At 41.9% G+C, this 24,048-nt stretch overlaps 1 protein-coding gene across 1 annotated transcript in view; it reads left to right on the top strand.

Annotated features, from left to right (window-relative positions):
* Positions 1 to 24,048, top strand: part of SPTLC3 (serine palmitoyltransferase, long chain base subunit 3) — a 151,960-nt gene that overhangs the window by 123,421 nt on the left and 4,491 nt on the right. Inside the window, exons 10-11 of the mRNA XM_012640440.1 lie at positions 17,197 to 17,332; positions 22,271 to 22,400. Of these exons, the coding sequence (XP_012495894.1) occupies positions 17,197 to 17,332; positions 22,271 to 22,400 (266 nt within the window). The remainder of the gene's footprint in view (positions 1 to 17,196; positions 17,333 to 22,270; positions 22,401 to 24,048) is intronic.

Below are 24,048 nucleotides of genomic sequence, written 5' to 3' on the forward strand. Positions count from 1 at the left end.
TATCTTTCTTCACCATCATACTTGTCCCTCTCTGTCCCTAAACTGGAAGAGTTTCTGGATGGCAGCACATGGTGGGGGTGGGGGAGAAATGTGTCTGGATATTTTGTAGGTTGGGAAAAAGTAAAGATAAAAATAAGATAGAATAATGAATTGTGTTCTTCCTGGAAATAAAACAATTACCTATGAAAGATCCTTAAACATGTAAGAATTTCACAGGACAGAATGGCAAGAGGATGTTTTCTCTTTTTAATTTCATGCTTTCTTGATGTAATATTCAGAGATTATTGCTACAAAAAGAGGACATAAATAGTTACCGTATTACCATTATCCTTCTATCATCTTAGATATTATCAATTAAACTTAGATATTATACAGATAATTACCTCAATTCTCCACTTGCAACACAGAGGTAAAGCTTAACAAGCCTATCAGAGGATGGAAACCCAGGTTTTAGCAAACTTTACTAAGAAGGCCAGTAGGAGAAGGATGGGGAAATCGAGTCTGCAAATTAGAGCTAAGTACCCCCAGCCATTGTGCTGGTACAAGTATTAATAATTCCTCCTTAATCTGGGCTTCCTTTGCCCTTTAGAAATCCCCAAATTGCTGTTAGACCAAGATCTGAGGGGGAAATATTCAATAGAAATGCTCCCCAACAGAGGGCCTCCTCACACTAAATCTTTCTGAAGTTGTGTTTGTTGCATGACTTGGGAAGCACTGAAAGCATGTCATCCGTGGGAAGTTGTTACATAGGCTGTAGAATTCTGTTTGCACATCAAATACTGCCTTTAGTGGGTTGGGAAATGAAGGCTCTCAGCTAATGGGATGCTATTCTTTTTTCCTCTGAGTATTGACTTCTAGCAGAAGGCTCTCCATTCCTGAACTGGGGAGGTGATGGATTTTAAATTCACATTTAGTTATACTATAGTGTAATAACATTATATTATACAATATATGGTATACATATTTGGTTATATGGTGTCCTATTGTATTTTATGGTGATGTTGCCTATTCTAAAATTAAAACGGAGTATTCTGTCCTTTCATTGCAAAATCCCTGGTGCTGTTCCCTGAGAACATGCGAGGGGTGACTGTTTGGTTACTACACAATGGGAAAGAAGGCATATATTTTGTCAGCTGAAGAAGTTCAGATCATGTTTAAAACCATAGAGAAGTAAAAAATTGTCACTGATCAAATTTTTCTTATCCTCACAAATAGAGAATCTCTCTACAAAATCAAAGAAAGCAACCCAGGCCTTCTCTGATTTCTCAGAGACTTGCAGCCTTCCCTCTTTTTGGCCCCTTCATCATGCAGACCTTCCTGGCTCCAGACCCCAACACTGGTGTCCCTGTGCTTTCCACTGCTCAAGTTCAGAGCCCAAACTTGGGACCAAAAGGAAAGCTAGACTCAGAACAGCTTGACAGTTCGTGCTGGAGTGACCCTTCTACTTCCTGCCACCAACCTAGAGAGACCTTCCCTAAACACCCTTCCTAAAATATCGTCCCCTTCCCTGTGGGTTACTCTGTCTACTCCCCTAGTCTGAATCGGTTTTCTTCACAGCATGTATTACCACGTGGAATATGTATTTACTTCCTGGGTTATTGTCTGTCTCCCCCAGGAGAATACAGGTGCCATGAGGGCAGAGACACTGTCCCCAACCTCAAGTTGTACATGTTGGCTGAATGAATGATCCTTTAGCATAAGCTTTGGCTGCATCTTGTCTACCCTTTCTGGGCATCCTACCTCCCTGTGAGTGCTCATGCTTTTTTCTCTATCTAGAAGGCTCCCATCCCTCCCCACAATTCACTACCCCCATTTTTATCTCCCAAGCCCCCGTTCATCCTTCTAAGCCCTATCTTGATGGCCCCAGTCATAAAATAACCCTTCCCCCCTCCAGTCTCCTGCAGTTTTTTGCTCCTATCATGTTAGTCATACACATCCCTAACCCAGCCCTCCAAATAGGTAGTCAGTAGTTAAATTGTGCCTTAAGTGTCACATATGTGAAGGTATGGGTATGAAATACTGGACATGGGACCAAGCAGATTTTCTGGACAAGTCTTGGAATCTAATCAGCATTTATAAACAATTACAGATTTATTTCTTTAGAGGTTGCTTATAGAATTATTTTGGTTCAAATCCTACAGTTATAATAACTTCATGGGTAAATGCTTTCATGAGGCAACATCTAGAGTTCCTTTTCTATTCTTTTGATAAATGCATGGTTTTACATTACGTATACTAAGGATTTATCTGGACACTATCAGATAAAGGGGTGAGGTGAGTAAACTAGATAATTCAAGCCAATGCTACCCAAATAGCAGAAACAAAAATGAAATTTTTCTTTACTTATCTAAGCAGTTAGCTAAATCTTTCACTTAAGGTTTTCTATGGAGACACCACCTAAAACTCAGCTGTGCATTTGACTTTTTTATATGTAACAGTCAGCAGGGACTGAGCAACAGCTAATCCTCTCTGTTCCAGTTGAAGCACATTTCTAAAATAGAGGAGGGTTGGTTGATTCTTAAGCATCCAAAATGGCATTTTTCATCCTCCCTCCTTCTCCTCACCCATCTTAATGATGATTTACACTTAGGATGTTTTTCAGTCAAGAAACTCTATGTTTCCATGCCATTACTTGGTAACTAGTAATGAGAGGTTGAGAAACTAAAACTCCCACAGAAAAATTTGGGTTTCCTTTTACATCATAAAGACAATGAAAGGTAAAAGAGCATTAGGATGTTAAATCCTTGAAAGTTTTTCATAGTATCCTTCTTTGTAAGTTCGGTATTTGTTAAGATACATTACTTGTTGTAACAGACACACGCTAACATATCAATGGCTTAACACAATGGAAAACTCCTTTTCCCTTTTTTTTTTTTTCCCCTCATCTGACTGTATTTTCAAATAGCCTGTCTTCAAGCTCACTGATCTTTCTTATGCTTGGTCAATTCCGCTAGTGAGAAACTCTGATACATTTCTGTTTTTCAATTGAATTCTTAAGCTCTGAAACTAATGCTTCATTTTTTTTTTTATTTCAATCTCTTCATTACATTTCTCTGAGAGGCTTCTGAATTCCTTTTCTGTGTTGTCTTGAAATTCATTGAGCTTCTTCAGGACAGCTATTTTGAATTCTTTGTCTGAAAGATCACCTGTCTCCATCACTCCAGGATTGGTCACTGGTACCTTATTTAGTTCATTTGATGAGGTCATGTCTTCCTAGATATTCTTGATGCTCATAGGTGTTCTTCATTGGGCATTAAAGAGTTAGGTATTTATTTTAACCTTCACAATCTGGGCTTGTTTGAACCCATCCTTCTTAGGAAGGCTTTCCAGATACTCGAAGGGAATTGAGTTATGTGGTCTAAGTCTTTGGTCACTACAGCTATATCAGTGCTGGAGGTGTCCCAAGCCCAATAATGCTGTCACTCTCTCAGACACCTGGTAAGCATGAGTAAAATACTAGAGAATTCCCTGGATTACCAGGCAGAGCCTCTCACTCTCTTCCCTCACTCTCTGTGCTGGGCTGCTAGAGTTGGGTGAGGAGTGGCGTGGGCACTCCCTTGTGGCCTCTGGCACCAGGTCACACCTGAAGCTAGCCCAATCTCACCCAAAGCCTGTGGTGCTTGTTACCTGGCTACCTCTGACATTTATTCAAAGCCCAAGGGCTCTTTAGTCAGTAGGTGGTGAATCATGCCAGAACTGGGTCCTTCCCTTCAAAGTAGCATGTTTCCTTCTGTCCCAGGGTGAGTCCAGAAATGCCATCCAGGATCTAAGGCCTGGACTCAGCAGCTTCAGGAGTCTGCTTAGTACTGTATTTTACTGTGGCTGAGCTGGTACTCAAGTTGCAAAACAAAGTCCTCTCAGCTCTTCTCTTTGCTTTCCTTGAGTCGAAGAAGACTCTCCTTGAGCTGCACTACATGTAGTTGGAGAAGGGGTGACACAGGCACTGGCTTGGCCACAGCTGCTGGTGTCTCATTGGGTCATGTGCAACATGAGTCTACTGGAGCACAGCCACAGGACTTGTCCAAGGACTGCAGCCCTTGCAGCTGGACTGCCTTATGAATTTAGACAAGGCTCCAGGCTGCTCTTTGTCTGCTGGTGGTGGAGTTAGCTGGAAATTGGGGCTTCGGGACAGAGGATTTCCCTCTGGTTGGCTGGTCAAAATGCTCTCTCTGCAGGCACCAGCAGAATTCTGCCTGAGCTGTACCCCTGTGCCAGAGTGGCCCTGAGTTTCAATGCAAAGTCCCACAGTCACTTCACTCTCCCTCCCCGGCACAGAGATTCTCTCTCCATTTGGCCCACTCGCTGGCCCAGCACTGCAGTGAGGATCAGGGAGGGGTGACGTAGGCAAGGCAAGACTGTCTTTTCTGCCCTCTGCAGTGCCTCTTGCCTTGATATAATGTTAAAACCAGGTAGTATGATCACCTACCTGATTTTTCATTCTTCTGAAGGTGCTTGCCTATGTGGATAGTTGTGGAATTAGGTGTTCACAGGATGGAACAATTGCTGAAGGTTTCTACTTGGCTGTCTTACTACTCCACCCCTCCTTCTCTGCTTTTTCCTTACACAGTAAAGTCCAAAATTGGTGTTCCTGTTGGGCAGGTAGTCCTCTTCAAGGAACCCAGCCTTCTTCCATTTTGTGGCTCCTCCAGTTTCAACATATGGTTTCCAAGGTTGCTGGCAAGGGGGTAAGGAGCATAGAGGACTGTGTGTGTGTGTTTTCATGAACCGTGCCTGGAAAGACACATTATGTTTCTGCCCACATCCCACTGGCTGTAACTCAGTCACATGACTTTGCCTAACCACAAAGGAGCCTGGGAAATGAAGTTAACCATGTGTCCAGAAGAGGAAATGAGTTTGGCAAATAGATAATCAGTCTTTGCCACAGTACTTAACCTCAGTCCACGACATTCTTTCTTCAGACTTTCTGATGGGCGTATACTGTAGGAAGATATTGTATATTTTAGACAGTTTCCCAATCTTTTCCTATTGACTCTGTAAATAAACTCTTGACCTGGAATAGTATAGAAGTAGCTAAGAATGAAAGAAAAATAAAGTCCAAGGGACTAAAGATGGACACCCTTTTCCTTGTATAGAGACTCTCAGGGCTATAGTCTGGCTTTTACTACAACAATTTCTGGCTTCTTTTTCACAGAACTCAGTCCCAGCACATGACAAGTATTGATATCATTATCACTATGTTGCTATTAACAAATTCCTCAATGCTGTGTACTTTCTGGAGGCATAAAATGGACCCTGAGGATAATGCTTTCCCAGAAGAAATTAAAATGACATAAAATTGGAACAGCTCTGGAAATCAGGCCAGAAGAGGGGAGAATATATATTTTGGGAATAGTAACATACAGGCATTAAAGACCTTTTTTTCTTTTGGAAGAGGGGATATGACGAGACAGAAAATGGCTTCATTATCAGAAAATTGTAAATTGCAATTTAAATTGCAATTGTAAATTGCAAGATTGACTTAATATGAAAATATGATTCTAATTGACATCACTTAAAGCATTTCATCTACTTTTAGAAGCACTAAAAGCTGTTTGCTTCCGTTGTTATGTCTAGGTGGGCAAGTTCACTCCAGATAATTCATTCTGTACCATATCTGGGATTTAAAAAAAAATTCAAAGGCTTAAATTCCTAGATTTTTTCATTTATTAGGAGTTGAATAAAATGTCAAGTTCTTTCAAGCAACTTCATTAATGTTTGAACTTCAATAGTTTTTATTTACCTTCTACAGAGAAAAGATAAAGGGAAAAAAGTGATGTTTAAAACATAATGTATTTTCACTGAAAAACACAGCCATTCCTCACTTTTAAATTATTTTGTATGGATTATTTCATTCATTCTGATCGTTTGTGAAACTTCATCATGAGATTGGCAGGTGAGATGTCGACCCTGCTCCTACCCCAACTGGACTGGGAGAAAGTGGCACCAGCCCCTTCCAGCTGTGACCTACAACCTTTGCTCTGGTCCCTGCAACAGGGCACACATATTTTTACACTTGAGTTTGATAGGTTTAAAAAAAAACAGGAGTAACTAAGTGGGAAGATTTAGAGCGTTGAGCGGAGGAAGAAAGGAGAACGCTAGGTGACAGCAATTAGCTCTCAAGAGAGAAATCTTCTTACTCTCCTACTGTTTATTTTTGACAGGAGATACATTCACACACTTCTCACATAAGATGTTGCTTTTCTTCAGTGCAAGCTACTTGAGGCTGCAAGTATATTTATCCATCCACATCATCAAGCTTATCACAGAGTGTTATCGCAGAGGTCTGCTGTGGACTGGGAATTCTGTCTCTTCTCTGAGGAAGAGATAGTGAAAAGTAATAAAGGACTGTGATGGGGTGATAAAACCGTGATAATTCAACACTCAGTTCTGAAAGGTCTTCTCACGTTTCTCAGCGTCAGTGAATACAAAACTGGCCTCCTCCAATTTTTTTTCCCTCCCCATCAGACTTAGCCAGGACATGTTGTTAGCTCTGTCCCTCTGAGGTCCCTCAATGAATGCAAGAGAGTATACAGAGAATTTCACCCAAAATGCACCGTCTGAGTTCCTGGCATCAAAGGCCCTTGGCATTGTTGAAGGAGAAACTAGCTGCTGCTTCCTAAATATATTTGCCACTTGGTTGCCAGCTGGAGACACTGAAAGGCTGAGGGCATGGAGAGCTGCGCTTTCTAAATGGTTTCAGGCCACTGGCATTTCAGCAATAGCTAATACAAAACAGATGTGGGTGCTACGCTCCACTGGCTTTCAACTGAGGGCCTGCCTCAGTCCATGATTAATCACCTGTGCTGGGGGGTAAAAAAGTTCTACCTGGTCTTTTTGTGTGTGTGGACCTAAGGTCGGGGTTAGGAGTCAAGGTGACAGGCATTGCCTCTCTGCCTTATTGCTGCTTACCTACATGTATGACAACTTAGGTTCGTCCAATAAACGCAAAATTAGTCAGCAAGCTGAACTCTAGCTGGAAGGGGACATTTGCCTGATTGTGCAGAAATGGCCAGCAAACTGTTCTGGAACCTTCTGCCCCTCGTTTACTTCACCCAACAAGTTTGCCAAGGGTAGAATTTTAGGGCAGCTCAGTAAATGCTGCAGTTGATTTGAGTCCTTAAAAATTTCCCTAGCGGGAGTGTAAAGAGAATCTGTTTGTCTTTTAGATGGCACTGGGGCAAAAGGATAGTGTGGCCACTTCCTTCCAGCTGTCCTACAAACAAGATATCCTTTTACATCAAGAATCCTACCCAAGCATCCTTTCCACATTTGCTTCCTCTGTGTGGATGGGCTCTGAGATGGGGGATTTGTGGTGTAACACATGGAATTCCATGTTGGTCCAGTACACCTGGGGAAGGAAAGGACATTAGTCCATCTGTAGCGTCTTCCAGACGGAGGGGTGCTGGTGTGCCACAGTGGCCTTTGCTTTTCCCAGCACACAGCTGGGGCGGATTAAGCAGGTGGATTTGTGCCTGAGGAAGCCCAGCATGCATGTGTTTGGGCTAGAGAGAATGTATTCGTTTTCTTTCAGCATAACAAATTACCACAAACTTCGTGGTTTAAAATAACGCCTGTCAATTTTCTCAGTTTCCTTGGGTCAGGAGTCTGGGCACAGCGTGTTCTCTGCTCAAGTTCTCATAGGGCTGAAATCCAGGTGTCAGCATCTGCTGTCTCATTGGGAGCTCAGGCTCCCCTTCCATGCTCATGTGACAGAATCCAGTTCTTTGGGGTTGTAGGACTAAGGTCCTGTTCCCTCACCTGTCTCAGCTCCTGGAGGTCTCTTCCATCCTCAAGCCAGCAATGGAGAGTCTCTCTCACATCAAATACCTCTCTCTCTTTGAATCTCTTTCTTCAGGAAGCCCCTAGTTCCTCCTAAGAGCTCACGTGATTAGGTCTTAACTACTGGCTAACATTTCTAAAGTTTTGGGCCCTTGGTAAGATAGGAAGACTTTATGTAGTTAGATTCTCTGTGATCAGCTGCTTCAACTTGAGCCCTGAAAATGAAAGTTATTCTGATCAACATTGAATTCTGGGAAATAGGAATATATCAGAGGACACATCCCAGGCACCAAAAAGACTGAGGAGGGCACAGGGACAGCCAGAGAGGCTGTAGGTGCCACAGGCCAGTTACATTGTCCACAGAGGCCCAGCTATGGAGAGCAGATCCAAGTCAGCCCATCCAGTCTTTGCTTCAAATTAATGCTTTTCAATATTTGTGAACTATAGAATATTTTCAGATGAAATGTACATGAAAGTCCATTATATAAAACATATATATTTTTATTCATTTCACAACATTGAATTTATTGTGTGCCAGATACCTACAAGTGCTTAATAGTTAATCCTTATAACATTATGAAATGGCCATTGTTATTATCATTGTCATTATTCCCATTTGACAGGCAAAGAACCCAAGTTACTGAAAGAGAAAGTACCTTGCCCAAGATGGTAGAGTGGATTTTGAACGCAGGAAATTGGGTTCACATTCCTTGAGCACTTGGCCATGATGCAGTTGTGGTCGTAGGGGCAACACCAAGGAGGGGGGGCCTCTCCATCAATTTTCCCCCACACCTCTTTCCTGAGGCTCCTTCAGAGCATCCCTTTCTAGCAGAGGTTTTAATTACATAGGTAGCTGCCTCGCATGGGGCTTTCTAGTGGCCATCTTCATTTACCTGAGTTCTCAGAGACCTTTCAAGGGACTTCATTAGCCTGTTTACTCAGCCTAGGTACTTGCCACAAATAGGAACAGTTGTTGACACACATATTCTCACCCATTTTGGACATTCACTGCCACTCTGGCCTCCTAACTCGTCTTGCCACCTCCAGTTTTTCCCTCATCCTAATCCATGCACTATATGCTACCAGCTTTGTCTTTCTAACTCCCCTCAATTCATGTCATTTTCTGCTTACAGCCCTGCAAGGGCTTCCCACTACCCACCAAAACTTCTGATTCTCTGGGTGGCATCTGCATCTCCCAACGATCTGACCCCACTGATCCTTCCCATGACAGTGATCCAAACATTCTAGGCAAGTGAGTCACCCGCTCCTCCCCTAACCTTCACCAAACTTAGGAGCACAAAATGTTAACTTGCCCCCTCTAGGTCTTTGCTTCAAACTCCCAGAGCACTTTCTTCCTGGGACATTTGATTGTCTACCTTCCGTTATAATTATATATTTTTTTTAGTTTATAAGCCTCTCGAAAACAATGGATACACTGATCTTTGAATCCTCTGCTGAAAACAATAGTCACCTGTACATAATAGGTACAAAGCAAGCAGATGCTGAATTAATCATCCTCCCAAAAGCCCTGGGAAAAAGGTGGAGCGGCCATTACTAGCATCCCCATTGACCAGATCAGCAAGTTGAAGCTCAGAGATGATAAGTGACTTACCCATCTGCATAGATAAAGGGGCTCATGGAAACTGACACACAGAGCCATTGACTGAGCACAAAAATTCTTTGAATTGTTCTCTGGCATCTTCAGTTAGGATCATTCATTATTTTTAGAGAAACAACAAACAATGTAATCTATAGTGGTTCTTAACTGGGAATTCATACCACAGTTACCCAGTGAGTTTTTCTGAAAGGTCCAACCCAGTCCTTCTGGAACAGAATCTCTGCAGAGGGAAGCTTGTTATGGGTATTCTAAGAAAAAAAAAAAAAGGAGGAGAGGAGAGGAAGAGAGAGGAGGGAAGGGGAGATAAAAAAAAAAAAACAAAGATTTCCAGCATGTTTCCCTGCTTGAATATCACTGATTTGCGAGGGTTCCCAGAAAGCCCCTAGCTCCCAAATTACCTCATTTTATGTGTAAAATCCCATGATTAGTGACTTGCTATGATATCGCTTTCCACTTGTATGCAAGTTAACATCAAATCTTACCATTCATTCATTAAGTATTCATGAAGCAGTACAATGTGAATATATATATGTATCTATTTTATGGCACTTATTTCTGATTGTATGTCACTTGATATCTGCCGTGTCTCCTGTTAGATCATTTCTTTCCAAACAGTCTCAGAATTTTTTCGTCTTCTAGCCCCACCTTAGCAGCTGGCCTGACTCCTGTGCATAGTGAGTGCTTTTTATTTGTGAAATGTATGACTCCATGAATCGTGGAATTCATGCCGCATCATGAATGAGTTTACCAGATTCTCCAAAGAGCAGACTTTGATAGTGTCCTAAGTGCATCCTATTTCTGGGTCAGCTGAGTATCTCATTCATAACCTCCCAGCCTCAGTTTCCTCATCTGTGAAGGAGGCCCAAAAAACTGGTTCCTGGTCCATAGCAGGTATGTAAGAGATGTCCATTATCACCCCTCCTTGGGAATTAAATCCCTAAAGGTGTATCTGAGCAGTTGGTGGGGAGGTGGAGGCAGGGTGTCTTCCAGAGCTGTTGTAGATGGCCACCCAGCCCTCATGTCCAGCCTGTCCCTGCACACATTCCACAGGGGTTCAACTGAGCGGCCTGGGGAGCCCTCAGAACACGTGTATGTGACTATAAAACATGCTGTAACCTTGGAATCCGGACATCAAAAGGGAGAGCTTCAGTGCCTGATAAAAAATGTGAGTTAGTCTTAGCAAACCACTCCAAACGCTATTCTCTGCACCCCACTGGGAAGCTTGTCAGTGCTAATGTGATTCTTATGATTCTCGGCGCTCTGTAGCCTCTTGATCTTTCCTGAGATCTCTCTGCCCCTGAGTGTGCTGGAAACAAAATGTCCTGTGTGGTGTCCAGTGCTTAAAATAACAGACGCTGGGTTCCTGCTGCCACGTTGAAACTTTACTCCAAGGTCTCTCTCTCCAATACCCCCGCCCCCTCACCAAACCAGTGGGAGAAGCCCAGGGAAAGTGGGCAGAGAAGTAGGGAGAGGCCAGGGGAATTCGGCATTCTCAGACCACTGCAGACATTCTTTAATATCAATTTTCCCAGGGTTAATTTTTCAGAAATATCAACTTCTTACATTGTAAGAACTGTTTTATGGAAAGAGACTCCCCATCTCTAAAGACAAGGACCACATTTTCCAAGCAATTCTGCCTAGGAACATGTTTGTGCTCATCCAGTCTGTATTCCGGACAAAGGGGTAGTGTACTAAATAATTTAAGGAGTGAGCAGTGTATATTTCTGTACGTATATTTTCAAGCCTGAGAAGTAAAATAAGTCATTCCATGGCATCTGGGCACATTGGTGTTTCCTCTGTAAGAAAGTGAGCTTGCAAAGTCTGCAGAAAATGGACAGTGGTGCTGGTTTTGGCCCATGAGCTCATCAAATTCATCTCCTTTACTTAGTCTTACAGGGGGAAATGCCTTCCTCATTTTTTTGCATGCTGATGGTTCAATAGAGAAGAAATTTTTATCCTTTAAGACAGGTCATTCTGGTAATTTCCACTGTCCATAATTCCTTCTGGCCCTCTGGGAGACTGAGTTGTCCCAAACGTATTTTTGGAAACGCCACAGACCGTTGTTTTTATTAGGGGACTGCAAAGCTTTGTAGTAAGAGGCTTTGTGTTTTATTTGTTTTCCTTCCCCTGCCCCAGCTGGTTTTGTTTTAACAGCATTGGAGGGAAGGTTAAAAGTATTCGTGGCCTCTGTTAACCTAGCCGTCTCTCAAGCCAGCAGAGCTGGAAACCTGAATGGATGAAATGGCAACATACAGGTTATCTGCTGGGATAGGTTCACCCCAGATCTTATTCACCCTCATGAGAGGGGTGAGGTTGGCCGTGGGGTTCATCTCAAGATGAGTAAACAGTGTGGAGCAGGTAGATGTCAGGGCAGCAGGTCACCCCTACAAAAGATACTCCCCGAGAACCTGAGCACACAGGAACTGCTGGGAGGTATTCATGCCAAGCAAGCGGCTGTCATAGATGCCCATCTTTTATCTTCCATATCCAACCAAGGAGCATAGCTCCTCAGCCAGGACACACTCAGGCATCTAATGCAGTGGACTGGACATGGTGGCTATTTCGGAGACATCCACGTCTGCTTGGCTACACCTTATGAAAACCAAAACTCCTAACAGGCCCTGTCCCCAGAGATCCTGGTTTAATTGGTCTGGGGTGCAGCCTGAACATGGGATTTTGTCAAGCCTTCCAGATGATTCTGAAGTGCCAGTGAGGCTGAGAACTACTGCCCTATGGAAAAAGGTAATTAACCTTTCAAGGACCCACTGGATGCCGATCCAATACTAAGCCCTTTTCCTGCATCAACCTTTTTATTTCTCCCAGTTTCCCTGTGAGATAAGCTTATCTCCCTTTAACAGACAAAATTGAGGTTTTAAGGTTATAAGCTGTCCAGGTGGAGTTTGATTCCATGTCCATTTAACTCCAAAGCCCATTCTCCTTCTACTCAATGGCCTTCTCAGAGAACCCAGAATATGACAAAATAAACACTTATGCAAACTCTCCAGAAGCCAACATAAGAGATTGTCTCATTCATTTATTTGTTTGAGCAGGGACCTTCCCTGTCTTCTAGGTAATATGTGGAAGATGGATCAGAAACTACTTAATCAGAGACTTTGAATGTTTCAAGGGGAATGTGGCTACAGTGCCCAATCTCCAAAGGGCCCCAGTGCCATCCCAACATGGCTGTTCCTGCACAAAAAGAAACATGCCAAATATTCCTTCTACTTCCAGCAAGGATCTCCAAACACAATATAATTAATAAAATCACTCACATCCTGTGTAGATGAGTAGTGTTTTATATGTACAAATTCCCCTCTGCCCCCAGGCCCTCCAAGGGTATGAGAATGTTTCCAATTTTAAAGAGTGAGCAATAGAGTAATTGAAAGGAGCTGTATCTTGGCAAACTCACAAGACCTCAAAGACATTTATGGTGACCTATATGAGAAAACATGGTGACCACAAAGTGTGTCATAATGGCTTGTCAGCCATGCTGTGTTAAAGGGTTCAAAGATAGGAAAGACAGGGCAAGAATAAAACATTCAGTTCTTAAGAGTCGGATACCCCTGGAATCGATAGTACGATCTGTTTGGTCAAGCCTCCAACGGATCTAGAAGCAGTGAAGTGGTGACATTAGCTGATGATTCAGTTTCTTGGGTTAATCAAGGCAGTAGGGACAGACGGAGCCAATTAAGTAGCTAGGAAGCCCAGTGATAGATGAATCATTATAGGCAAGTGCAAAGATAATGCCATTGGGAAAAGCAATTTAAGTCATTCATGCACTTCCAGGCCAGGAAATCCTTCTAGACTTCGAGGGGAAGCATGTAGGAATCATGAGGCTCAGCGTGATGAAGTCATCTGTTCATTGTGCAGCTAACAATCAACAAGGGGGCCGAATGCACAGGGGGACAGGCCATATGGAACACATTTTGGTGGCTGGGATGTATCTCTGTGCTTTCATTTCAATCACCTTTAAAATAAGCCTTATCACTGCCCTCTTTTCTTTTCCTTCTCTACATCATCTCCCTCTACTCCTTCTGTTGTTATCTCTCTAAACACACAATTTCAATGTATGGATGAATTTTTTTTGGAAGTATAGCAAATATTCTCCTTCCTCATTTCTAGTTCTGCATTTCCAATACACTGCTTTCTGTACATATACAAGTTTCCAATGGACACCTACAAAGAAACATGTTAAACAAAAAAAAAAGTCTTTTTCTTTTTTTAAAGCACCAAGGAGGCTGTGTCTAAAAAAAAAAAAAAAAAAAAAAATTATACAGATGTTTCTATACCTCTCTGGGCCCCTTACTTGTATTTATGTTGCAAATCTAGAAGTGAGGGGGGTGCTTTTTTTTTTTGGAAAGAGGTAGGTGGGAAAAGGATATATGAATTAAAGAAAACCATACTTGGAACTACCTGTTTCTTTAGAAACAAATTCCCAGCCAAGGGTTCCAAATAAAGGTTATCAATGACTTTCATGTTGATAAATCCAATGAACACTATTCCATCTCCTGGTTTATCTTCTCCCTGTCTAGTTGATCCTATTTTGTCTCCCTTTTAGGTTCATCCTCCTCTTCCCAACCCTAAATGTTGGATTCTTCAATCTCTGTAGTCTTGCCCTCCCCCTTTTTGTTTTTGACAATCTACCCATCTTTCCAGCCTCATTTTGTTCCACACTCAACCACATCTTGCCTGTTTCACAACTACTCTGTTCTACAAACCACAGGACCATTGCACCTGTTTCCTAAGCCTGGAATACTCTCCTCTAGCTTTGTGCCTGGTTAATACTTTCTCGTCCTTCAGATCTCTGTTTACTCATCATTTATTGACTTTCTCAGATTTGGGAGATTGGTCCAATCTCCCTATATGTGAGCTTTCATAACACCACATAACATTTCTTTGCAGTGCCCATCAGAGTTGCAATTTTACAACCATTTTTGTGATGATTTGATTAATGTCTGCCCCCCCTACTGGAATATCAGCTCTTCTCTGTGTTAATATCTGATGCTTTCTATTGCTACTAACTAACCTTACAGTTTCCACCTCTCTTCTTCCTAGGTTGCCATGGTTTCTAATGACCAATGGCTAACTCTGTTTCATAGATTTCATAGATTCTGCTAATAAGCTTTTCTGTGTCTTTCAATTTCTTCTCTTACCACCAATTGTTAATTCTCTCTAAATTTTTCACATCCACACTGTTATAGCAAGAATATGTGATTGGTTTAGTTCATATTTATCATCTTTTTGTCAAAGTTCCTATAATAGACCAATTCATGGCTCCTTGGCCAACACACAGATGGACTGTCCTTGGGTCAAGGGCATCCTCCATTCATAGGCTGTGGCCAGGAGAGTGGGATCGAGAGGTCAATTTCCCTGAGAAAGAACAATGAGACAGATGCTTTCAACATCACAGCCTGCTTGCTGAGAGCTGACAGAGTTAAAGAGGGATCTTCCTTGAGAACTTGGGTTGGGTGAAGGATAGTAAGAGAAAACAAGCATGGATAGTTGGGGCATTTAATATCCTGTTCCTTGCCTGGCATTCCACTCAACTAAATCTCCATCCTTCCACATATACTGTATTAAGATGTCACAGACGTTAAGTCCGTTTGGGCCTGATGAGCAAAGGAAAACTTTTAAAGGAAGATGTAAAGTATTTGGGGAGTGATAGAGCCTAGTGGGAAAGTATCAGATGACTAGATAAAGAAAGTATCCTTTGGGGGCCTAATTCTGGTTCCCCCTTACTCCTTGGGTGCAGCCTCCACCCAAAGTGAAGGGGGCCCTGGACTCCAACCCCTCACAACATAAGACTGTTGAAGCTTCCCCAGCATTCAACTTCTCAACTGCCTGTACTAGAAAATAAATTGGTAGAGTTATGATCCAAACAGCTGGCAGAGATGAGAGTTTTGTTGATCTCGAGAAGAGATGGCCACCATCTGTTACCTGGGCAGAGCACTGTCGTATAGGGGTACATAGCACAGATTCTACACCCAATTTCTTGGGTCAATTTTTGGCTCAGCTACCCACCAACTACATGGACTTGAGTAAAGTTACGTGGTTTCTCCTTGTGTGCAACATAGGATTATGGTACCTAAATCAAAGTGTTGAACGCTTATAACAGTGGTGACATTACATATGTGTGAGCTATAATTATTGTTGCTGATATTATTATTGCTCTTTAGAGGCCACCTGATCCAATTAATGGCCACCTGGATTACTCAGGAAGCATTTGATTGTAGGTGGCAGAAAAGGAAATGTATCATTTCACACAGCAGAAAAGCCCAAAAAATGGCCTAACTTAGCCATGGCTAGACTCAAGGGTTCAAATGATGTCATCAGGACTTTTACAGTCTTGTGGCTTGGCTTTTATCTGAGTCAACGTCATTTTCAAGCAGGTGTCCTCCACCTGGTGGCAAAGATGCAGCTTAAGGATTATCTCATCCTCACACTTCATCAGTGGATCTGAGAGGAAGCCTAATAGGCCCAGGTTTTGTACTGTCATCAAACCAATAATCGAGGGATAGAGCATCCCAACTGATCAAGCTCAGGTCTCATGCTACCCTTGTAGTAAAGAGGAAAGGCAGGGCCCACCCTACCCAAACATCATGGTCCCCTGGAGGAAGGATGCTGAGAAGATTCCCACTGCTCAAGCCTTTGTAAATGCACAATCTGGGGCCATTTCTCTAAGAAGGTACCAGATGACCATGACTGACATGTTTACTGATAGTTTTACCCTTTTTCCATTTGGAGAATTACAAACACCCATGAGTGATGATCAAAATATTGAGTAACCTCTAGAGCAGTGTCTCTGATCAGTTTGAATGAACATTCGACCAGTCAGAATGGAGGTCAGGTAAAGACGACCAGGAAGACTGCAGCAACACATCCCTGCTGGATAGCGATCCTGCAGACTTTGGGCTGATTTCCAGGGGACTTAAATGTTTAATCTTATTCATTCTTATTGAGCAAACACTATCTAGTTGTGGCTGGTTTACTTACCTACCTACTTAGAGGCAGGACTGGAGTAGACAGGCATCTTCAGGACAGAACTCTTTCTGTTCTTTAATTCCCTTTGTCAACTCACGTGTGTGACCTCTGCACTGGAACCCAGGCAGGACAGAGGATAAACTTTTGAGCTGAAGTATCAATAACCTTGATACCGACACATGTACCTCACTTGTCCTTCTGTTTTGGGCCAACGCTGTTCTTTTTTCTGGCTGGGGAAAGCAGAAGACCCTCCCCTCTATTAATTACTCTACCACTGCAAATGCCTCACAAAACAGCCCTGGTCTCAGCAGGACCTATCTTTGTCCAGGGATGTGCTACTCCTTCAAATTCAGGTTGGATGAAGGATCCTTTGATTAGAGACTTAGATGAGAAGCAATTTAATGGGCCAGCTCAGCTTGGCTAAAAAGCATCTACCAACAACTGGTGTGTAGTGTGTGTGTGTATTACTTCTCGTCACACTCCCTTCTCCTGAGTTAACATTTTTTAAAGCAGAGTCCATACACCCTAGGTACCTCCCCTGCCTCCCACCAGCCCTGCAGTCTGACCCAGCTTCAGTTGCTTGCAGCACCTAGTAGCACCATCCTCTCCCAACGTCTGCCTTCCAGGCTCAAGACAGAGTCCTGAGCATCAGTGCCCACACCTGCTCCCCAGGAGATATTTCCCCACCCTACTTTGGCCCCCTCCCAGCAAATGATGCGGGCCTGCAGAAAGACACAGAAACACTTGCCAAGTTGACCTGACCTTTGCTTCCCTCTTCCTAATGGGAATTGATAGATTCCATGTTTGTCTCTTTTCAGGGTTGCAGAGAGTATGGCAACTTGCAAAAAACACAAGATACTTCAGACAGAGACTGCAGAAAATGGGATTCATTACCTATGGCAACGAGAGTTCTCCTGTTGTTCCTGTGCTCCTTTACATGCCTAGCAAAGTAGCGTAAGTATGCAAGTACTTTCAGTATCACACCTAAACCCCCAAAGGGACCTAAGATGGTGACGCTATGAGGCTTGTTGGCACAGGCATCAGATTACACACTTGGAATGGAGTGATCAACTTTAGAATTCACTTGTATAGCTTCTCAGAAGCCACCTGCCAGTTCATCAGCCTTTCCATGGGTCTTATAGGAAAGGAACCGGGTGCTAAGACCCTCCTCTCTCCCTAAATGGAAGCTCTGTGCATTCAGGGAAATCACTTATCTCCCTCAACTTCAACTGCAAATTAAGGATGATCCTGAGCTTCCTTCTGACCCAAGATCTCTCTCAGAGAGAATTTCCGAAGACCCTTTCTCCCAATATTATCAGTTTTCAGTCCCTGTAATTTCTCCCCTTGAACTCTGGCCATCCTCAGAAGTGGGCATCCCCATTTTAAATGTGGGAAAGCTGAGGCTGAGAGCAGCTAAACAACTTGCCAAAAGTCATACAAAGTCAAACAGCAGTAAAACTAAGACATAAAAAACCCAAGCCTGGGCTTGCTTCAAAGCTCATGCTCAATTTTTATGCCTCTGCTCTGAGTTGCAACCAATGCATTGTTTTCCATTGATTGCAACTCTGAAATTGAACATTAGCAACCAGTGCATTAAGAGGAAAAGAATTAGTTTTTCTCAGTATGGCATGGATAATTTTATACATGAGCCATTCTCCAACCTGCTAGAGACTAATGACCTCTGTTATTACAAGGAAGTTAACTATTATAAAACCCTTCCTAAAGGTAAAATGTTTATTTGTGTCACTGACCAAGCACATGAGGGAAATTAATATTCTATACAATATTTATCAGATTCTAGAGGTCTCAACTCCCCTCCAACATAACCCATCACTGGAACTTTCTGTTTGACTCTCTAACAGTTTGAATAGATTGGCAGAGTATTTGAAGTATAGAAAAATAACAATAAAAGAGGTTTGGGGCCTAGTAGTTGAAACACATAGCGGGTAAGACTGAGTTATAAATTCCAAAAGACTGATGCTCTTGTGTCATTTCTCCACAGCAAAATAACAACCAGTTAAAACTTACACATGAGGTTTTTGTTTTTTTGTTATTTTTTAGCATGCCGCACCATTACCACCAGTTGGCCCTTTATTCAAGGCTCTGGGTCAGCTAAATAGTGCATGGAGTGTTCAAAGAGATAGTGTGCTACAAATATGTTACGCCCATGCCACTCTGTGCTAATGGCAGGAAAGGGTGACAATAGTGATTCAAAGTAGCAGATAATAAAAAACCTTTTACCATCTGATTTTGCAAGGCAGACACACATACACACACAAAAACCCACATATATTCAAAATGGTTGGGGAAATGATGTGTTCTGGAAGAAAAATTCCAAACTTAGCTCATGTCTGTCTAATATTTCATCATTCATTCAAAAGAAGGCACCAACAATAAACTTGTCCGGGGTGTAACGTGCACAATGCAGAAGTGTTCCAGTGGGAACTGTAGGGAGTGTGCCAGATACTTCCGATTTTAAGGATGGAAGCTGGAATTAGAATCTCAACAGGTCAGAAAAATGAAACCACCCAATAAGAAGAGTCAATGCATAGTAAAAATAAGTGCATTTAAATTCAAGAATTCAATTGTATAGTATGCTTCATGTACAAGTTATGCTGTACGGCGGAGTGAGGAAGTTTGGAATCAAAAAGAATTTTGACTCTGCCTCTTCCTAGCTGGGGTATCTTAGACAAGTTACCCAATCTCCTGAAATCCTGGTTTTCTCATTTGTAAAATGGCATATAACAGGATCTACTTCATAAAGTCATTGTGAAGATTAAACAAGATAAGATCCATACAGCATTTGGCATATTGCCTCTTATATAGGAGCTATTCCGTGTTAGCTGTTATTATTAATCATATTCATAACGTGTAGAAAGCACTTAAAGTAGTGCTTGGAATGACATAAACATTCAATCAGTGGTAGCTATTAGTATTACTACCACTCTGCTACAATGACGATCATTATTAGTTTCAAGTGAGTGCAAGGTTCTGTCACCATAGTTGCATGGCTCCTTAAGACAGTTATTACAATCTTTGGTTACGTTAATAAAAATAGGACTTCCAGGAAAATAGTAGGTAAAATCCTAGTATACTCTCCATCAATATTGCTATATTGAATACTGGAAAATAAATCAAACTGTCTTGTTCCTTTCAACTTAAGATTGTTTTTTAGGAGGAGCCAACATCACAGAATACTGATTATATGCTAAGTGAGGCCATTAGACCTCAGTGACTACCCATGTCGAGTGGGATGCCTATCTCTAGTTTATAAATTAGGATGCTGAGAGTCACAAAGGTCAAACTATTTTCTAAGACTCACACAGGTTGTAGGCAGCAGAGCCCAGAATTCAAAGCCAGTTCCATCCGCCTTCTGAACCAGAGCTCTTTTGAACACAGCCTTTCAAGCTTTAGTCCATAGGAAAAAAAAATACACAACTCATTAAAGCAATACGGAGTATAAATTTAACTTTCTTTAATGTCATCTTTGGTGATTCAAAAAGCATCAATCACTACGATAGAAAAAAAATCTCATCGTTTGGGTTGCCTAAGGAAACCGAGAACAGGTTAGTTACAGAAGGTAATATCATCTATTGCTGGCAGGAGTTGCTGGCAAGAGTTTGCCCTGCTGCCTGGCTTTGTTTCCTTATATGATATTTCTTCCATGGAAAGTTCATATGTGGAGAAGCTTTTGAAACAGGGAGTTAATTGTATAAGCCAGTGTGGAAGCACTTCTTTCATTTGTTCATTTAAAAACTTTGATCTTATGAAAGAACTGTGATTTCTCCACATTTCCACCTATGTGGAATAAAAACATAATCTTTAGCCAGTTATCCTTTTGAAGAAAGTCCTGTTACAACTCTACCACTGGACTTCTCTATAGAGTTCAGTATAATATGATTTCACCTGTAAAATATGCACTTAAATAATCAAGAATATGTTGTATTTAGTACTTGATACAGGGTTTGCACTTTCCTTCCACTGTCCTCCTCATACCCTTGGAAGATGGTGGTACACAAGATGTAGTGATGCTGCATGTAATACCAATTATTTTATTATTCTTATTAATTATTATTTCACATCATTTAGTTTCTTTCAGCCTATGCCAGCTTGAATTTGCTTTGGGGAGTGCAAACACAAAGGCTCATTATAAAAAAATGTTCGGTGCAACCAAATACATTAACTTAAGGACATTAGCTTTAGTAATGTAAGTTTTAAACTCAAAAGTGCTCCAGGGAGGCCCCAGATTAGCCTAATGAATCAACAGAGTCATATATTTCGCTCTGCATTCTTTGGCAAAACTTGCTTCCTTTGGTACAAAGAGAAACATGCAGACAGTGGAAACGGTCTTCTGGGAATCCCGAAAACTGGCCTGAGATCATGGGTCAGGTGGTTTGTACTCTAGCAATAAAAGCACTTGACTTGTTTCTCAGACAATTATGAGCTCTCATTCTGTGCAGTTCCGTGGGCAGCCTTCCATAGGGTGATCAAGAAGGAGAAAGAACAGCCTCTGTTTTCAAGCTTTCTCAGCTAGAAAGCTTCATCTCCTTACAACCTTCCCAGTGGAAATCAAAGGGCAAATCTTGCCTTGCCCAAGCCAGGGGGCCAGACAGGCTGTGTGTTCTGTAGGTCTTACAGTCTCCGTTGCTTTATTTGATAACCTGCGTTCTGCCTGAAGCAACCAAAAGGCAGACTGCTAGACGGCACAGCGGATGAATGGACGAGCAGGCTCACTCTCAGTGTCTGGTTCAAGAATTCTTCCTGAGTTATGACAGGAAGGTTTCTCTGGTGCTGTCAGCTTCCAGCCTAAAACAGTACACCAGCAACCTCTTAATGCTAAGAACGGATCTGAGGCTTTTGCCTTACTTACGGGTAGAGCCACCCAGTAATTAAGGTTTCCTGCAAAGAGTAACAGATCCCAAAGGGGAAAAGAGTCACTTGGGAGCACATGCTTTTTTATCTGTCCTTGGCTATCAGCACAAGAAATTTACAGACTTTGAGCTTCATATTCTAGAATCATTACTGAGATTAGCTCTGGAAAAGAAAGAGGCTAGAAGGATAAAGGAAAGGGAACATAGCTTACAAAGATTTTTCCCTGCATCAAAGAGCTTTATAGTTCTCTGACTTACATCCTATAGGCTGCATTTACCCACCAGGTTCTTGGTGTGTGCACACTTCTTTCCTATCTCCCCCTTACCCCAGTCCCTTTTAACCCAGTCAATGGGTTTATTATCCCTGTGCATACCTGGGTATGTTCATTCACACATTAAAAAAAAATGAAGAGACTCTTGCTATTTCTTATCTATGATTTGATGGAAAATATAATCTTCGGCCCTGGAGTGGGAATATTGGCTTGGTGTCGGATACCGCAAACACTCTGATGCTGGTCTTCAAATTATGGTCACTACAAATAGGCTTATTGAAATTTCTACATATTATTGGTATTAAGTTCTTAAGATATACAGGTTTACTCTTAATATATATTCCTTCTTTAGGTAATTGCATTGTATTAGCTGTTTGGTTTTTATACCTTGGAACCCTGCAGATGAAAGATTTTACATCAATGCAGACTTATTAAACCAGAGACACGTACATCAGCATTTTCCGCTCAATATAAAAGACTCAGTACTCACAATTACCTAATAAGTGTGTCAGGCCCATAATGCCACACACTCAGTTGTGAGCAGCATCAAGTGACTGCTGCTCGATGTGCAAGCAGCACATTTCTTTGTCAATTGTATTTGATAAAAGTTTAATAACTTCAACTGAATATCTTCTACTTACTATCATAAAAAATTTTAAAAAGAAAAAGTCAATTAACCATATGCCTTTTATTGGCGGGATAATTTTGTCTTTTCTCAGTTAACCACCTTTTCTTTGCTTTTCCCTAAGGGCTTTTGCAAGGCATATGTTAGAGAAAAAAATCGGGGTGGTAGTCGTTGGATTTCCAGCCACCCCCCTCGCAGAAGCCCGGGCTCGGTTTTGTATTTCAGCGGCACATACTCGGGAGATGTTAGACACGGTGAGTATACTACAGGCTAAGAGGATCCAGGACCAGTACTTTGGATGCTGAGCAAGTTCTTTTATTGAGACAGCTTGGGGTTCTCTGGGTTTCTCTTGGGTGGTTTAGGAAAACAACACTAATGAAACTCACTGCTGAAAAACAAAGGTACATCAACAATGCCCAACAGCGTGATCCACTCAGTAGACAGAAAAGAAAATCAGTTAAGCTAAGACTTCAGTCAGTATTTGGTTTCACGGAAACCTTTTCATAGAAAAGACGGACTTGGTAGCCAAATGTTGTGCTGTTTACTTGTTCTTAAATGCGAAAGCTGATCTAAAATGCTATTTTAGCCTTAACCACCTGTGTTCTGACATTTTTCATAGCCACCAAATCTGCCATAATAAATTGTAACCCAACTAAGCAACGTGTTAGAAAATCAACAACAAAGACAGATCTAGATTATATCAGCCAGGCCTAAGTGACATAGAAATTATTTAAAACCTGTATTTTATTGTTCTTTGAGTTTAATTTTTATATGAATGAGTAATGTCAGAGAATTAGGCCATCTCGATCAGTCTGGGGTTAATGGAAGAGTCTCATAATATCAACAGTTTTGCAAACGCAACTGAGTGTCTACTACTAGCAAACTCTGGAGCAAAAATTCTAGGAGAAGCCATTAATAAACAACTAATGACAATACCAGACAGAATAAATTAATCTTGGAAAAGAAATATAGCAAACTGTGGGAGCATGAAGGTGGGAATGAATTATTATAATGGGGAAGATGTATACGGGAGGTGAGTTTTGAGCTAGGCCTTTTTTGATGAAGGTTGTGGAGCATCATTCAAGGTTTCTGACCAGTACAACAACATAATCACGTCACTATGAAATAAATGTGATATACGGATTGAAGAACAAGAGGGCAAGAGAAAGGGACCCAAAATGGAGCTATTTAAACAAAACAAGAGATGACGAGGCCAATGGCAGTGGAAACAAAAGAAATGAATCTGGGGACAGACATTACAAATGCGTGATGGAGTTGCCAAGGTATGGCAAATGCCTGAGTGTAGAGCAGGTGTGGGAAGAGATAGTTTGAGGTGTTCAGCCCTTGTGAATAGGATGGCAAAGCTTTCAAATGAGGTGCAGTATACAGTGAGGAACAGCAAATCTTCAATTGGAATGGGGGAGTAAAATGAGCCCAGGTCTAGACATGTTGAGGTTATGAGTCCACGGACCATCCATGGAAGAGAAAATCAGATTCCAGAGCTTAGGAGAATACGCAAGGCAGGAGCTGCTGTAGTTGAGGGAACTCAGAGAGTATTCGAGCCAATGGTAAAGGATGTGATTGTTCAGATACAAGTGAAAGTGAACAGGCCCAAGGCAGATTCCTGGAGAGTGCCTAGATCCCAGGGTGGATGTCGGAATCACAGGTGGGGACCTGGGCTTAGCTGGAGCTAGAGCACTCAGAAAAGAGATAGTTTAGTTTAGTGTTAAACACAGTAAAGAGGAGAACATTTCAAGTAGGAGAAGGAAGAGAACCCAAATGCCCCTCCCCAAACTGCAAAAAATTCAAATACAGTGAGAGATAAGAAGAAACTATTGGATTAGCAATTAGTAGGGGCTTGATGTTCCTTAGAATGGGCAGTATTAGAGGAATGCAGGGAAC

This window comes from Propithecus coquereli, unplaced genomic scaffold, assembly GCF_000956105.1.
Source record: "Propithecus coquereli isolate 6110/MARCELLA unplaced genomic scaffold, Pcoq_1.0 Scaffold153, whole genome shotgun sequence".
Lineage (NCBI taxonomy): Eukaryota > Metazoa > Chordata > Mammalia > Primates > Indriidae > Propithecus > Propithecus coquereli.